Source organism: Lacerta agilis, chromosome 10 (assembly GCF_009819535.1).
Source record: "Lacerta agilis isolate rLacAgi1 chromosome 10, rLacAgi1.pri, whole genome shotgun sequence".
Taxonomy (NCBI): Eukaryota; Metazoa; Chordata; class Lepidosauria; order Squamata; family Lacertidae; genus Lacerta; species Lacerta agilis.
Genome location: NC_046321.1, coordinates 63,838,400 through 63,856,882, shown reverse-complemented (window position 1 = coordinate 63,856,882; position 18,483 = coordinate 63,838,400). Strand labels below are relative to the sequence as shown.

General features: G+C 40.7%; 1 protein-coding gene across 4 annotated transcripts in view; it reads right to left on the bottom strand.

The window, feature by feature from the left end:
* Positions 1-18,483, bottom strand: part of SRPK2 (SRSF protein kinase 2) — an 80,371-nt gene that overhangs the window by 24,361 nt on the left and 37,527 nt on the right. For all 4 annotated transcript variants that reach the window (XM_033163513.1, XM_033163510.1, XM_033163512.1 and 1 more), the window contains 4 exons: positions 7,741-7,895; positions 1,671-1,779; positions 907-994; positions 592-679 (listed from right to left, as the gene is read on the bottom strand). In XM_033163513.1, coding sequence (XP_033019404.1) covers positions 592-679; positions 907-994; positions 1,671-1,779; positions 7,741-7,895 — 440 coding nt within the window. The remainder of the gene's footprint in view (positions 1-591; positions 680-906; positions 995-1,670; positions 1,780-7,740; positions 7,896-18,483) is intronic.

Here is an 18,483-nt window from a genome sequence, read left to right as displayed (position 1 = left end):
ATAAAAGCAACAGAAAGAATAAGAACCCCCCTCATTATTATTTTTTAAAAAACCCCATAAAAATAACAGCTTACAGGTTTCTAAACTAACATGAAGCACCTCTCAAATATACATTGTTTTCAAGTCTACCACAACAACTCATTCTAAATATTTTATAATATTTTATAATATAATATTTATTTATAATATAATATTTTCAGTATTTCCTTCACTGTTATGCACTAATAATAATAATAATAATAATAATAATAATAATAATAATAATATTTCTGGGTTGGATCCAGATTTGCACTCGGCCAAGTTCCATTAGCGCTGGAGGAATAAGGCAGGGTGAGATTTTTGCCAATTCCTACTTCTCACCGGAATAAAAAATAATTGAAGATACCCATTTCCTACAATTCGAAGTACGTGTTGAATAAGAATTCCCTATGTGAATGGAATAAGCCCTTCCATTTGCAGAATATTATGTCTGGAGCCAACCCAGTGTCTTAAAAAATTACCTGCTAGCCTAGTGTTTTACTTGAAAAAGCATAAAGGTTTTCCTGTCTTTTAAGATCAAGACACTGGGCAATCAGCAAGAAAAAAAGATACGTATGCCATTCATGCCAGAAATTTTGAAGTCATCGATTAATTGTACAACCATGTCCTTATTTGGATCACTAGGGTCACTTTCACGAACCTAAAAAAAGAAGATGAAACAAGTCACTTAAATTAAAATGACCGTTGGGGGGGGGGGGGAAACCTGTAAAGTTATTTTTAAAAATACTGCAGTTTAAAAAATTACATTGTAGTTACAATTTTACTATGTTTGTTTTACAGAATCACAAAATTAAGTGCACACACACACACAAACCAATTTCATTTACACTCAGTCACTAAGTTTGGGAGTGTTATTGTAATACTTACACATTTAAGTAACTTTATTTCATCCAAGGCTGTCTCTGTATAATGTTGAGCACTTTTCACAACTTTCATTGCAACAAACCTTTTCCCCCTTTAAAACAATAAGTAAACAAGCTATCAGAGCCAATACTTTTTTCCCTATTTTAGACAGACATCCAACGTCCTACTGGATAATAAGTACTAGTTCAAAACAATTTGTGGCAAATTTCAATAATATTCAGGTAAGTGAATGATAAATTTAACCTTTTTTCTCAATTATTATCTTCCAGTTAGAGATCAATGTCTCTTAGGGGTTATTAAAGACACATTTGACTCAAAGCAAAGGCAGCATTAATATCCCAATACAATTGTACTTATAGGAGATAGACTAGAAATTTTACATAACCTCAACTAGCTTCCAACCCATTAGTTAGTCAAAATAAATCAAAGCCACCATCCACATGTATTAGAAGAGGGGTAGCCAAGCTGGTGCTCTCTAGATGGGATAACTCAGTTGGTAAAACACGAGACTCTTAATCTCAGTGTCGTGGGTTCAAGCCACACATTGGGCAAAAGTTCCCTGGATTGCAAGGGGTTGGACTAGATGTCCTTTGTGCTCCCTTCCAACTCTACAATTCTGTGGTTCTATGATTCCTATCATCCTTGACCAGTAGCCACCCTTGTTATTGCTGGTGCGAACTATAGTCTAAAACAACTGGAGAGCACCAGGTTGGCTACCCCTGCTTTAGAGAGCTAACATGCAAAGGAGGAAAGTTGTCGTTTCTTACTGCATATCCCAGCATAGCCAGACTGTAGAGAAGTGTCCCCATCCTAATTTCCTGATAACATGATACCGACCATTGAAAAGATCTCCAATTTTCACTGGATGATAGCCACCTTTCAAAAAAGAGTGGGGGTGGGGGGTAAAATTAGCATTGATTTGATTACCTATACAACAGTGTCTTAGCACTTCCAAGTAGCTTTAGGCTGTAATCCTAAACACACTTACAAGATGTGGTGTCCAATATGGCAATTAATTGGCCCATTAGTAGGCCCACTACAATTAATAAACATGACTAAGTTAGGTCCATTCATTTCAATAGGTCTAATTTCAGTAAAACTTAGCTGAATACCATCCAAGTGAGCAAGTCTCACTGAACTTGATTTCATGTAAACATGTATATGATTTGCACTGTCAAGCTTGTTCTTCAACTTTAGAAAAAAATGTCAGGAAGTTGCTTGTATAGTTCAATTTATATTTGCTTCTACAGAAAGACGTCAAAAAGAAGAAAATCCTGATGGAACCAGGAAATTAATAGGACTGTGAATTCAGTTTCAACTAAGAGTATTGTGTTCAGACCAATGTTCCAGTTTAAAGCTGCATTTCAACCTGATTTTCTCCCCCTACAACTGGGATGACCAATTTTATCAGGGGTCACTCTCTTCTCCAACCAGTGAAGGGAGGCTCGGTTAATTTCATTGTACACAGGTTGTACATTGTCAATAAAGGTGGTATTATTATTATTATTATTATTATTATTATTATTATAATCATTTGCAGACGTCATAATAAATCTGGCACCATCTAAGAGTATTGGACTTCCCAACTTTGAATCACATGCTCCCAAGCATTGCATTACATACAGGAATTCTGACTGACATATTACACTCACAGGGTTTATAATATGTATGGAATCTCTCATTATACATTTTATAAAACCTTTTCCCTGCTAGTCAAGCTGCAGCCAGTTCCACCACCACCATCCTCCCCACACACCCCTGTAGTAAAATTTGGCAGATCACCAGGAACTGGAGTGGGCCAGCAGGCTGCCAATTGGCCATCCCTGCTGTACAACTAAATTATCAAGATGATTTTCTGCGGCACCACCTCAATTTTGAGCACAGAACATATTGTATCCAAAGTTCAGTACTAAGTTTCACAAGAGACCACACTTTTATTAAATTACATCAACAATGAATTAAGTATAATTCAAGCCAATGTGTTTTGAAAGGAATTTCTGCTTCTGACTTTGGGGCTCGTCCACAACTCTGCTTGTCCCACCACTCTCCCTTGGAAAAACCTGCTCTTTACCACGGAATCGGAGCAATTGACAATCAGGTTTTCTGCAGATTGACATCTGCTCCAATTGAGCGGTAAAGAGCGGGTAATCCAGGGGAACAGAAAGGCTCTCGGCCCCGTGCTTTCTAGGAGCAGGACAAGCAAAGTGTGGACGAGCCCTTAAACTAACTACATCAGATGTCCAAAGTTGAGCTTCTGCAGCTCAATTCACCAAACAATAGTTTGGCGAAGCTTAGCTATAACTTGGCGCTTTGTCTGAGTAAACATACAATGGTTTACTATTAGCCAGAATTAAAAACCACAATTCTACATTATGCTTGCAAGCTATGGTTTGACACGACATCCAAATTCAAAAGCCACAGTTAGGGCCATCACTTGCCTCTACAGGCAGCTGCAATGTAAACACATCAATGATAAGTACATGGAAAACAAAAGCATAAAGCACCACACACACACACACCCGACACACAACTCATCTTCAGTAGTCTAATCTTGCTTTACTGATTGTTTCCTGCATAGCGGACACTGCAAAAAGGTTTCCAGTACACAAGAAAGAAATTAAAATAAAAAGAGACCCAAAACTACGTGGCCACAATGCCAACATGTTTGCTACTAACACATGCAGACTGAGAAAAGGTACATGCATAATTATGGGATCCGAAATGCATTCTGCTCAAGCCTTTTAATGATGAACAAAGCTGTGAACCACTGTGTTCTTGAGTTTCATTCCACTTTTCTATCCAGCCCTCAACTGAGCACAAGTTCAAAGGTTGCATACAGGCACTTTAGGATTCTGAGTTAGCAACTGTGATGAGACAATGGTGAGAGAGGGCAGAGGATTTCCAAAACCAGCTACCGGTATCTAAACTCCTTTTAAATTCCAGGGATTGGGATTTTCTGCATGCAGGCCCTTTACCAGAGAGCCATATTCACACTTCAGTGCCAGTTGCTGCCATCCATAAACTTTTTGCCCCCACAACTCCAGCACTGCTCCATGCTTCAACACAACCAGCTACACATGTTGCACAGAACGCATCTCATGTGCAAGCTGATGCTTAGGTGAGTCCTCACAAGAAGACACTAATTCAGAGCCAGAAACCAAGATTAGGCCAGAAACCAAGATTAAGAATCCAAAAAATTACGCTGCAACAGGGTGGATTTGATTTAAATCAAATAGATTTTTGGAATAATAAATTTTCAGTGTAGTTTTTTCAGCAGGGGTCAGCAACCTTTTTCAGCCATGGGCCGGTCCACCATCTCTCAGACCATGTGGTGGCCGGACTACACTTTGGGGGACAATGACGACGACCAAATTCCTATGCCCCACAAATAACCCAGAGATGCATTTTAAATAAAAGCACACATTCTACTCATGTAAAAACACCAGGCAGGCCCCACAAATAACCCAGAGATGCATTTTAAATAAAAGGGCACATTCTATTCATGTAAAAACATACTGATTCCCAGACCGTCCGTGGGCCGGATTGAGAAGGCGATTGGGCCGCATCCAGCCCACAGGCCTTAGGATGCCTACCCCTGTTTTACAGTTATACCAAAAATTACTGATTTGGTTATACTATTAGAAATACATAGACAGATAATTATGAAATTATTGTTTATATTTCGACAACTTTTCTGCTGTATTTTATTGGAAGGAGAAAAACAATCATTTCCTTAATAACAATTTAAACAATTTATTTAACTAAAACAATAACATTATAGCATATGTATCCATGTTTGTTAACTGATGTGGTTAAACGATTTTAAAGAAACAACAGACTTGAGTTTTAGCACACATGGAAAACTTAAAACAAATCCTTATTTCCCGATGAATAGCCTTTGGACTATAATGTAACTAAAATAGAAAACTATCTTTAGAAAGATTTTTCCTCCAAAAGCATTTTATTTTAAAATTCTGATTTAAGTAAAAAAAAAAAAAAAATCCTTTAAAAAAATAATAATCATTGATTTTTATCCACCCTGCTCTGCAATTTTCCATGGCAATGTCAATCTGCTTTTACAAACACTGCTCTTTCCCACAGTTAAGAGGGAGGGAAATCTAATGAGAATGGTTTTTTTAATATATATATATAAGCTATGGGGTTACGATTATTTAAAAAAATCAGCTTGATGCTATTTGTCTTTAAATAAAAAATAAAAAATTCCTTCCAGTAGCACCTTAGAGACCAACTAAGTTTGTTATTGGTATGAGCTTTTGTTTGTTATTTACATAGTTCAACAGGCATCATCTATCAAGATACACGTTAGGTTTCTGCCATCATTCGGCTATGAATGGGTGCAGCTACACTATCTGGATGGGGAGAGGCAGTACTGGAAAGAAAGTGACGTTTTTGGACAAAATGCTCAGGTGACAATTGTAGGGGGCTTTGAAAGAAATTAAGGTAGAGGGGCAGAAACTTTCCAGAGACGTGCCTAAAAAAACAGGAACATGCTGACAGCTGCTCTAAGTGTTTCAGGAGACAATTAGTCTGCTCTCATGAGTAGACTAGCCAATGATAACACGGTAGTACACCACTTTGCCAGCAGTCAGGCAACGTAAGGAAGAGTCCTTTCTTTTTTCTATTTTTTCCCCTTTTATTTAAATGTCTTTTTATTAAAGATTTTCTTGGTTTACAAAAATATGTGCAATGTCTCTCTTCTTTTTTAATCCAGGGACTCTGGCAGGACGGAACTGAGACAAAGAACAATGTATGCTTGGAGCCTCAAAATAACGTTTGGCACAATGCCTAAATTGAACACTGTTACATACTAAGGGTTTAGAGTGCCTGGTACTGTGAAACAGAACAGAATCTGAAGTACAAGGATTTAAATATACAGATCAAGGACCTAGATCAGTGAAGGGGAACCTCTGGCCTGAAGGTCTGATTAGGCGCAGCAAAGGGTCCAGCTGCCATACACCAGACGTCATTTATGATATTGGGTGTGGAGCAGATTAAAGATGTGGCTATAAAGGAACAATCAAGAACCTTAAAGTATGCTCCCCATTGTTCCTTGGCAAACAGAAACTGCATTTGGCTTTTAAATTTAGCAGCAGAAGAAAACTCTGCTGGGATGAGTTCCACTCAGGAGCTCCCAACTGAAGCTGATCTCTGCCAAAAGTGAGGTGTCAAGCCACAGCCAATTGGCAGTGGCTGCAAATCCTGCTTCTTTTGCCAACATAGTTTTAAACCAAGCCATGTGGGTAGAGGAACATTTTGCAAGCCAGTTTGCAAGGGAAAACACTTCACCTAATGCCACTATGATTAACAGGTGGGTGGATCTAGTTCCCCACTCTTGAACTAGATGCAGCTACCTCCAAGAAAAAACACTTCAGAACCCCAGTTGTAACACACTGGCCACACATCACAGTGGCCTGGATCACATTTAAAGTAAACTAATCCAAACTATAGCTTACCAGGGCCACGCAAACAAGATGGCTCCTGGAGAACAGCTTGCAGCCACTTTGCTACCGGCTCAGTCCTTTTATCTCAGCAAGGCACAGCAAAGTTTCGCTTTGTCCCGTGCTTTCTAGGCACAGGTCGGAGTGGTTTTGCCTGTACCCCACTGCTTCCCACTCCCCCAGAAAACCTGCTCTTTAGTGCTAAACTGGAACAAACAGCAATCCATGGGAAACCTGGTTGCTGTTTGTTCCGATTCAGTGGTAAACCACAGGTTTTCCTGGGGGAAAGCAGCGGGACAAAGTGTGGGTAAGACCTTAGTGTCATCTGAATCCCATATCATAAATAAGCTTTCTCTCCTTAACCATGAATCAGGTTTGTTCTTGGTTTGGCCTAGCATTACATGTGACACAACTGACATCTTACACTGATTGCTTCACTATATATGCTTTGCTGCAGCACATAACACCAAACCTTGCAGATATACAGACAAGCAGCAGCACTCCATATTGGCTTGGATGCCCCCCTCCCCATGCCTTATATACAAATTCCCGAGACTCCCTAGATTGCCAATATGTGCTGCCATTGCCAGTCCCAGTGAAAATGATTCCATAAATACTCCTAAACTTGTTTGTGAAGCCCATGCTTCAAAGTTCTTAATACAAGTTTTGGGGTTCCCTGGCTTCATTTTAATCCAGGCTGGTGAAGAGCTTATTAAACAATGCTAAACCCAGGTAATGGGGAAGCCAAAGAATTCACATACAAGGAAGAAGACACAGAATGGTAGGGAGTGCATAATCCTGTGGCAGTTTCCAATCTGTGTTTTATTTTTACATCTACACTGGGCCATTCTTTATACCACTGCATTTTCTTCAAGTGCTGGCATTCTATTTACACTGCCCACCATGTTAATTTCTGGCTATCTGTTCTAAAGAGTCATTTTTCACATTAGTGTCTAATTTTATGTGTAGAATTTATGCTCCTACAAAGCATACAAAGAACCAGATTGTGCACCAGGGGGTGCAGGGAATGAGTCGTTTGGAAACAACAACATTGGTAACCTGAAAGTGTCTCTTTAAATCTGGCACTCCGAAGGTCATAAAGAGCTGTTGTGCAATTTAGCTCTGTATTGAAAATAATGTGATGTTTCATATGACGACTGAATGCTCTTGAAGCAAAAGGAATAGAAAAGGCAGAGATTACTCTTCCAGAGCATCTCATCAATGTACCAGTATTCTTAGCTGGCAAGTGCTGGAAATTCCTGCCTTTGTGAATTGGATGAATGGGAGACATCCCCAGAGCTGGACCAACATTAGCAAAGACAAGAGTTGACAGAAAAAATAATAATAAACTCTTCAGGCTGTGCTCACACACACTAACCTTTGCAATAATCTGCAGGGTCTTCTTGCTCTTCATCATCGGATCCCAGAATCTCCTCCTCTGGCTCTGGAGGGGCTGGCTCTGGCAAAGGCGGTGGAGGAGGTGGCGGGGGTGGTGGTGGGGGTGCAGAGGGAACTTTCTGTTGAGGCTCTGGCCTACAAATGCAAAATGGTACATTCAGTAAATAATACTCTTGCCAAAATTACCCTTTGAGCACTTTATATTTCCTTTCTTGCCATTTAACAGTGCAATCCTAGCCATGGCTACTCAGAAGTAAGTCCTATTAAATTCAATAGAGTCAGCATTTGGAAACATCTCAAAATCCAAATCCATCTAACTGCCAGGATGAGAAAGAGCAAGAACTAGTATATATTTAACATAACCTGGCTGTGAGCACCACTATTACGCTGCATATTGGCTACAAACAATGGCCCTGACGATGCTAAAGGAATATTGCAAAATGTAGTGTAACTAAATGAAAAGTCCATTACAAACACCAGAGTAGGCTACAAATGGGCCTTTGAAGATGAGTTCCATCTTCATTTTTACAAAGTTTGAGGAGTATGTTAAAAAGGAACAAGGCATTAACAATATTTAGAAATCAGCATAGCAATTTTTTTAATCTACAAGAGTATCTAATTCATAGATTTCCTTCACAGATTTTCATAATACCAAGCTAGGAAATTATGAGATTCAGCCAGCAAAATGAAAATCAAATAAGCCAAATATTTAAGACAGCAGCAAAAAAACAACAACCCAGCAACCCCTATTATAAGGAAACTGTTAACTCAAGATTTCTGTGCAATGTTTCAAATACAGAATTCTTCATGAAATCAGCCAAATATTTGTATGAGAAGAAATCTACAGCAAGTCGTGTTTTCAAATGGACCTACTGTTTACCCCATATACAAAACATGTTAGACTTCCTGTATTGTTTATACAGTAAGTTTCAGTAAGTTTTGTGATGAAAAGATAAAGCCAAGTCAAACTTGCTTTCTTAGCTAATGTTCAAAACAAGGATCTCCTTAAAAAGCAATTAAGCAACACTAACAAAACTTGTTGAGAGGTGCTGAAGCTATTTTGTATAATTAACTATACATTTTAGAAATTAAAGCATATCCTATGGTTTTGCCTGACAAACCTGATGAGGACTTGAGGAGCATGTTAGAATATGAATACATTGCAACTGAATCAGAGTATCAAAATCTTATTCTTCAATTATGGCAATGGATTAAATACAATCTATGTTAGTATATGAAGAGTCGGACACGACTGAACAACAGCAACATTTTAGTATACAGTTGCAATCGAAATTATTCAACCCCCACTACAAATCAGGTTTATTATAAAAATTTACAGACTTTCAGCTGTTTGCAATGAGCAAAACAAAAGGAAATGAAATAGTTCAACCCAAAGGATGCTTTAAGTGGTTTCCTCAAATTCAGCTGAAAACAAAACTTATACTGCAATTTAAACCTGATTTGCAATGGGGGCATAGCTGTCAACTTTTCCCTTTTTTAAAGGGAAATTCCCTTATTCCGAATAGGATTCCTCGCAAGAAAAGGGGAAAGTTGAGAGCTATGAATGGGAGTTGAATGATTTCAATTGCAACTGTATCCTTTTAATGAATTCACAACAAGGTTCCTTCTTAAAATTGGACAGAGGGTAGAAAGCACAGAAGGAATCTTGATGCTCAGGCCAGTTATGTTTCAGATGTCACACAAAACCAGGATGACAAGGAGTCTTTGACTAACGCCACCTACGTTACCAATGATGCCTTCACTCCATTCCTAGTTTGGGGCAAACTATAGTTGAAGACTCATTTGGGGGGGAGTTCTTCCTTATATAGGCCTGGAGCAGACTAGTGTGAAACACCTTTCTTTCTCATTGATGCCACAACTGTAGGCAAATCACAGCTGAGTACAGAGCAAATCTCTCTTTCATTCAACTACCTACTCCACTGCCACCTCAGCAACTCATGCCTGAGGAAGGATCTGAAGCTATCAGTTTGTTAGACGGAATATATAGTCAAAACAGCACAATGGCAGCAACTTGCACATAGTCTAAGTATGAAAATGAGATTATGGGAAGCAATCAACTCATTAATAATGTACACAGCCATTCATAAAATCCCACAACCAACAAAATGACATGAAAACATTGCTCAACAATTCTTCCCAGCCCACCAATAAATACTCAGTTTCAGATTTAATCAATCTTGCATAACAAAGGAAACAACCTCACAAACTTAAATTTTCACAAGAATATATAATGCCATATTTAAAATGCTTTTTTACATAATAATGCTAATATATTTCAGTAGGTTGGTGTTCCATATATTTTTAAAAGCAGGTGTGAATCTTTTCTGTGCACAAAAACAGGAGTAATAGTATATCCAAATAGCAATACTGTATTAATACTGCCTGCTATACTCCAGTGTTCCTATGGCAACTGGCTCAGATTTCTATTCCCATCACCAACTGCCAAAGACAACTCTATGTAAGGAGAAAAATGGCTTTAAGTGTGTTTGATCAGAAAAACTTTACCAGGCAAACTTAAAAATGAAAGCTGTGGAATTTTGGATCCTGAAAGATAAAGCACTCTTCTGTAGTTCCCATGTATTTTGTTATCATCAAACTCTAAATAAAAAATTGACTTGTTACAGGATTTTTGACCGTTATTATTATTATTATTAATTACCCACCCATCACCCTAAGGTTACAGAATGGGTTACAACATTAAACCACAATATTAAAAACATTTTAAACTGTTTATGATTTTTTCTACCAGTCCAGACAGACACACACACAAACCCATCAGGTAGTGTAAATATGTGCTAGTAAAATCTGAATTGCATTAAAATAGACTAGGAAAAGCCTTATTCTCTAGGGAAATTGAATCTAAACTACATTTCAAAACCAAAGCAGACGCTGCAAGCATAAGTACATGTCTGCAGTAGAAATGTCAGTCACTGCAGCCAACCATCTCATAATTGGATGTTTTAAGGAACCAACAGGACAATGTAATTCAGTTTCAGTGGGTGACATCCAGCACAGCATATGCAGGCACTTGCTATGGCACTTTCCCTCCTTTTCTCTCCTTTCCCTACAGCCCAGTGGACTCCAAAACCTGCTCTGGAGGATCAGGGCATGCACAATGGACTGAAGGGGGAAAAAGAGAAATTGTAAGTTCTGTTATAACATGCTGATTTTCACTGCTCATATAGGTGGACATCTTTAGAGCTTGCCATAACATTTCTGGGTGAAAATAACCTTTTCCCATGGTTTTTCAGTTTTACTTTTCAATTTTACTTTACAGTGACCACTTTCTTCAGAATTAATTCTTCACTACATTGCATTAGTGTTAAGTTGCACTTAATACTTCAGCCTTTTAGTGGGCTTTAATTATCATACTCCCACACTACTATCACTGTTTACAAACAGTAAAAACTACCCCCCCCCCCCCCGTTATTCTTGTGATTAACAGAAAACCACCACCAACAAAAATGCCCTAATTAGTTTTGGTTAAATGCTTGCTCAGTTTGTCTATAATCTTGGATCTTCTTGCATCCTCAAATACCTACTTCAGCTTAATTAAAACCCTTGTATATTAGTCTGATACCCCAATGCAGGGCATATTTTTCATTACATCAAATTTGCATATGTGTTCTGCTTGTTGCCAATAAACAATTCTTTCTGATCTTCATAATGAACTTTTAGTTCCAGGGGCATTTGGGAGAATTTATGGAACAAGAATGTGTGAGTATAATAATAACATGTTGCATACTTCAAAGGACTGAAATATTTCCTTTTGCTCCCAAGCAGAAACAAGGAATTGTATACTTCCAAACATGAACTGGCTTTCCGCTTGACCCTGCTGAGACAGTCACTAAAAGGAAAAAGGGGAAAAAACTAGCTAGATCTCTCAGGATCTGTAAATCTACTCAATCTCTCCCCCCCCCCTAGCGACAAGATGAGCATCTTTTCTTCATTCAAAGTGCTAACTTTTATTTTGCCACAGCTTACTTTCAAAGAGACAAAATTATTACTGGCTGCTGTTTACATGTTCCTACACTGGCTAGCATTCTGTTAGATTGCTTCTGCAATGTTTGTGTAGGTATTTTGGCTAGGATGCTCTCCTGGTTTCAGATTTGAGTGCCACCTTCCCACCATGCCTGTTCCATTTTGGAAAACTTAAACAGGCAAGCGGTTGCTTAAGGATCCTTTAGTTAAACACCCAATGATGCTAGGTGAAAAGAAAAATAAATAAAAGGGAACTTTTATTTTCTACCTTTGAAGCCTTCCTTTTGTGCCGCTAATAGGCCATGTAGCTACTGCTCCTCCAGTTGCTTTACTTATTAGTATCACAAGAACCACAGAGGTGCAATGCTGTTTCAATGCTCTTTCAACAAGAAATACAACTGACCTGTGAACAGCCCTTGTTTCCTTCGACAAGCCTAGTGAGAGGCAGGCTACGTAGATTTCCCTTGGAATGGGAAATACTCCTCAAAGACACATGGATTCTGAACAGTCCAAGCCTCACCAGATAATGGTCCGATCATGACAACAGAATGCATTACACTACTCCTATACTCAAATCCATCCCTCATATCACTTGGGGGCAAAGACCACATCAAGGGTGTGCCCTGCTTGAGTGTTCACCATTTGAGAGTGGTCCATGGTTGCCTTGGACGTCAAGATGTCTCAAGCAGGCCCAGCAGCAGCCTCCGCATGGATATTGAAGTCATTCAGGACTATCCATATACAACGGAGATATTAGGACCACAGATAGTGAACTCAAGCTCAGTAGTAGGCACACCACACACTGTCAGAAGGAAGATGGTCAATACACTACAACTCTCCCCGACCCACCCAACCCGTCCCCTCTCTTGGGGGAACCTCACCAAAACAAACTCACCCCAGGTGAGAGTCAGAGACCTGTCTCCCCTGCCTACAATTCTACATCCTGACTTGGGGGGGGGGGTGAGCCCCTGCTCTGTGACTTCATGAAGTGTTGACCTAAAGCAATGAACCCTTTAGGATGACCCCACCACCTACAGCAGGAGTCAGCAACCTAAGGCCCATGGGCCACAAGCGGCCCATGTGAGTCGTTTAACCGGCCCATGGACCCTCTCCACCTGCTTGGGGACCCCCGCCTTCCACTCAGTTGGCTCCCGTGCACCGCGCTAAACCAGCTCTTAGCAGAGCTAGGACCGCCTTCCGTGACGCTGGCTGGTTTCCCATTGGCTGCAGGAAGCTCCTGCAGCCAATGGGAAGCTGCACACACCTCCTCTGTGCCGGAAGGAGCTCCGGAAATAGTGTTTGCACGTGCGTGCACACTCCAGCACACCGTGGCATCTGCGGGACCATGAACCAGCACAATCCACAAAAACTTTGCCGACCCCTGACCTAGGGCAAAGCCTGGACCACACCCACACCCCAGCTGTACTGGCTGAGCCAGTAATCAAACAGCACCTACACTACAATTAATATTATGCAAAAGCAGAGCACTGAGAAAAATTGGCTGGGTAAAAAAAGCTGCATTTAATCACAATTATAGTGTGGCATGTATGTAGGAGGAGAGAGAACCTAGTGGGTTCCAGGCAGGTTTCAAGTTGCACCTGGGACTGCTGGGACAAAGAAGAAAAAACAGTTGATCCCACACGGGCTCCTTTGAGAGGAACAGTAGGATATAAATTCAGTACAGAAATAAATTGCTGAAATTATAAAATCCAGCAGTTTGACAGATCTGTCTCTAGCCTTAACCAAAATACTCAGGTTCCCTGTAAGAAAGAGAACAGAAACAAAGAGAAACACGGAGGCATTTTATAGTAGCAAAGCTAGGAATTAAATTTTATGTGGAGAACAAGGTAAAAAGTAAGGTCAACAGGTGCCAAGTAGCAATACATAACATAATCATCAAAAAATAAAAATAACATCTTGAAGTAACAGATCATCAGTCCATTTTAAGAACTCAATCCTGAATGTCTAAATTTTGTATTCTTAAGGACACAAAAAGCAAGTAAGCTGTGTTGGACCATAAGAAAATCAGACTGTAGAGGAGTTTCACATTGATCTACATGGCTTCCTTTGTTTTGTGGATGTCAAGGGTAAAATTATTCATGGGTAGAGAGCCAGTGTGGTGCTGAACTAGGGCCTGAGATACCAGGGTTCAGATCGCCACTTAGCCATGAAGCTCACTGGGTGCCTTGGATCAGTAAAGCAATCTCAGAATAACCTACCTCACAGGGGAGTGAGGGAACCGCCAGAAGGCCCTCGGCACTGGACCTCAGTGTCTGGGCAGAAAGATGGAGGTGGAGACGCTCCTTCAGGTATACTGGACCGAGGCCATTTAGGGTTTTCAAGGTCAGCACCAACACTCTGAATTGTGCTCGGAAACGTACTGGGAGCCAATGTAGGTCTTTCAAGACCGGTGTTATGTGGTCTCGGCGGCCACTCCCAGTCACCAATCTAGCTGCCGCATTCTGGATTAGTTGTAGTTTCCGGGTCACCTTCAAAGGTAGCCCCACATAGAGCAAATTGCAGTAATCCAAGCAAGAGATAACTAGAGCATGCACCACAAACATATCAAACATTAACATTAAGGGGTAGCTATCTTGGCACACATATATGCATGTTACATGATTACAGTGGCTTTCAATTGCTTTCTTGGTAACAATGACCTGAGCAAGACTATCTGGAACACCATCAGTTCTTATGTTCCTCATCAGAGTGTCATTTTCTTGGGCCACAATCCAGCTCAGAGGAAGAGGAGGCAGTGCCTGGGGAGCCATATGCCCAGACTATCCAGGCCAAAAGGTGTGACCTTCCTTGATTCCTCTAGCCAGCAACTGCAAAGTTGGGCAATGGCCTGTTAAAACAAGACATAGCTCCTTAGAGAGGGTAGGGCATCAGGTCAGCTAGCTCTCATAAGACTGAACCATGCTGCCAAGGCAACAATTCACTCCTGGTGAGTTTGGGCCTACAGGGAGCTCTCCACGATTCTGCTCAACCGTCTTCTGCCCAGCCCACCCTTACTTGGTTGATTCTCTTCAAGACCTAACAACTCTCCTAAAAATCTGAGTGCCCCAGACTCTATCTGACACCACCATCCTAGACCCCAACCCAAGAATAGACCAAATACACAGTAACTACAGTGGGAAATAACATCTGAACATCAATGTGCCTTAAGCCAATATAGGCAAAAGCACAAAGAAAGCATTCTCAGTAGCCACTCCACAACTACAGAACTCCCTTCTCCTAGAGGAGCTTGCCCAATCTTAAACATCCTGCAGAAGTACTGGGAAAACCCCTTTGCAGCCAATTAAAAAAAAAAATTCAATTAAGTTTCATATTTTTGTCTCATTTGTTTAATGGCATCAGCTACCCCAACTCAAGTAACTCCTCAAAAACAAAAACATCACAACATAGCTTACAATAGACAATATTCCAATCAAACACAGCTCCTGGGATATCAGGTACCGAGAGCAGGTCTGCGTTGCACCGTAGAAAGCCCTCAAGACAATTCAAACACAGCACTGATAAGCTCCAGAGGGAACAACCCTGCACTAGGTTGGACAGTGATTCACTGCCTTTACGGTGAGGGGAATATAATGAGCAAATAAAATAAAAAAATCAATCACAATCTGGTACAGAACTATTGCTACATTTACAGATGGTTAGAGGTGGTTTAGAAAGTTCCAAATTAAAATGCCAACCCTAAATGTATGTCAGCTCATCTGCCCTAGGATGTTGGGATGTTGTTATGTTTCATAATAATTTATAATTTACTTTTCTGTAAACCCTCTCCTAAGAACTTACAATGTGCACAGAAAATATCAAGGGTGAATGTTTGAGCACTAAGCAAAAAATGCACATTTGTTTTTATAGCCAACATTTCTTGCCTTTGGAGGACTTGGAAAACTTGTGCCCTGAGTGGCACGCTGAAAGCCCATTAATTGTTTTCACTGCACTGTTGTCTAAGAGTGGCAATGCCAACATTGTAAGATCACAAGGACTGCAACATCAAAGTACAGCTGAATCCAACTTTACTGACTTTCTAGCATCAGCTAAAGACACATCTTCTTTATCCAGGCATTGCAAGCAGAGTTTAAATTGTGTTATATGTGTGAGATATATATATTCTACATTGCCCTGGGATTCCATGGAAAGAAAGGCAGTTTAAAGATGCAATAAATAAATTCAATAAACAAATAAAACATTTCAGTAAAATGTCTTAGAAATCAGCTAACCAAGACAACTTATACAAACTGACCTCTGAACATCTTGATTATATTTGATTTTACAATCACTACTTCCTAGTCCCTCAAAATTAAGCAGTTTCCTTGATGAGAGGTTTAAATGTAGCTTGCACAAACAAAAGTTATATCATCATAATTGTAAATAGCTATTTGACCTTGATCCATATCGAGCATGGCCAACCTACTTTCATTTCTCAACTGTTTTCATGTTCCCATGAAACCCTCCCTCTAATGAACAATTACTTTGCTCTTTTAATTGAAACAGTCGAAGCTGGTGGATTGCTTTCACACCGATTTAACAGTTTTAAGCAGCTGTATTTATTTTACTGATCTATATCTCATACCTGAGTTTGCTTGTTTCCTCCTTCCATTCTCCATTTGTGCTATTTCTTTTGAGTTTGAAAACTGAGATGGTTGTAATTGTGCTAATTCAGAAACCTGTACTTATTTCATAGAATCAGAGTTGGAAGGGACCCCGTAGATCATCTAGTCCAACCCCTGCAACGCAGGAATATGCACCCATACAGGAATCAAACCTGTGACCTTGGCATTAGCAGTACCAATGTCTAACCAACCAAGCTAATCGGATTTACTTATTTTTTCTTCTGCAAAGAAGGGCTCCCAGAATGGCATGCAGATCATTACAAACCACAGTGCTTGCTCTTGGGTTTACAACATGGAAGGTCTTCAAACTATAACACTTTAATGCAGGTGTTCTTAAAGCTGTCTCAAATCAGGCCTCCCCAAATCAGGAAGTAACTGTTTGAAGCTTCTATCAAATTAAAGTAAGTTCACTTCACTTTTTATTATGTATTTGGATCCTGGAGTACATGATATAGGACCCAGCTATCAAGTATGAAGGTAGTGTGTACACACCCCTTTGAAATACTTTATTAGAGTACTGAGGAACTGACCCTTAGTTTCTAAGTATTTTTAAGTGAAGCATCTCAAAATATTTGCTCCCTATATACTACACAGGAAGCCTTTTATTAAGCGTTCAGCTGCAAAATTTAAAGTGAACACTGACTTTAAAGCAGAAGAAGACAACTGAGCTGTCATTGTTCATTTTCATCCCCCAGCTACATGGCAAGCAATTAAATAGAAAAATGAAAAAGAAGAAGTCAGGACACATGAATGCATAGCATGAAGTGCTGGAGGAAAGAATCCTACAAAAGCAAAGCTATTGGAAAAATAAGTAATTGCTTCATTGACCCCAGTACTCAATCAAGAAGATGAGACAGGCCGCCTTCTACAGTGTACCTCTTTAGAAGTAATGACAGAGTATTCTGCCTAACCCAATCAAGGGTGTAGCTAGCTGCTCCAGCACCCACAGCAGCGGGGGCGGGGGGCAAGCCGCCCATGGGGGCAGGGCGATCTGCACATGGGGCGCCGCGGCAATCCACCCAGGGGGGCGGCACAGGAGCTGCCCCTGGAGTCCGCCTGGTAGCCGCAAGCCCCACGCTGCCGTTTTGGGTAGCGCAGAGCCCTGAGCCACCGCGTTACTCCCAAGAGAGACACGTGGCTCGGGCACACTGCAGGCCAGGCCCCGTGGTAAGTGCTGACCCCCATGGTGTGCTATTTTGTCACCCTCCCCCCAAGGATGACACCCAAAGCAGGCCGCACTCCCCGCACCGCCCTTCCTACGCCCCTGAACCCTATCAAGGCAAATGTTAAGGAACCAAAAATAATGTTTGGTTGTCCCCTGCAGATACGCAAGAGTTTATACATGTATGAGAAACTGAGGCTCTCTTTCCAATGAACCTTTGTGCATTCAATACAAATAGGATTTCTCATTGCGGCACTTTGGGTAGCACCCCACAGCGTTTCTACCGCGTCTTAAGTGAAAGTGGCCCCCTTGGATGATCTCTTTTCCTCAGTGAGCAAATAAACAGCAACTGGGGAGAGATTTAAATTTGGAACATGGGACAGGAAGAAGTCCAGGGGCTCAAACTATAGGAGGCTCTGGGTGCCTGAGCATCCACAAAAAATTGTTGTGGGTGCTCAGCCCCCACACCGCAGAGCCCCCAATGCAATTTCCATGGTCTCTCAAGGCCTCAGACAGCATCTCTGAGGCCTCAGAGATGCTGTCTGAGGTCTCACAAGGCATTGGAGATGCTGTCCAAGACCTTGGAACCTGACTTCCGGTAGCACCAGAAGTTGGGTTCTGAGGCCAGGGGCACCCATTTGAAATCACGATGTCACATTGCAATGTGACATCATGATGTCATGCACACCAGGCACCCCTGAAGAGGTCAAAACCCTTCCTTCAGCCCCAGTTGAGATCTCTCCCAACCCCAGTTCATGTAGCTGCTACCGTATTATGGGAGAGATTGCGGATCAATATCCTGCCTCATTTATTTATTTCTAGTCTGGCCCTGAGGTAAGAATTCTAAGCTGATCAACTGAGAACCGTGATTGACAGGCCATGCTGCCTTAAGAAGATCCACATGACACTTTGAAAATGATTTCCTTTTAAATTGAAT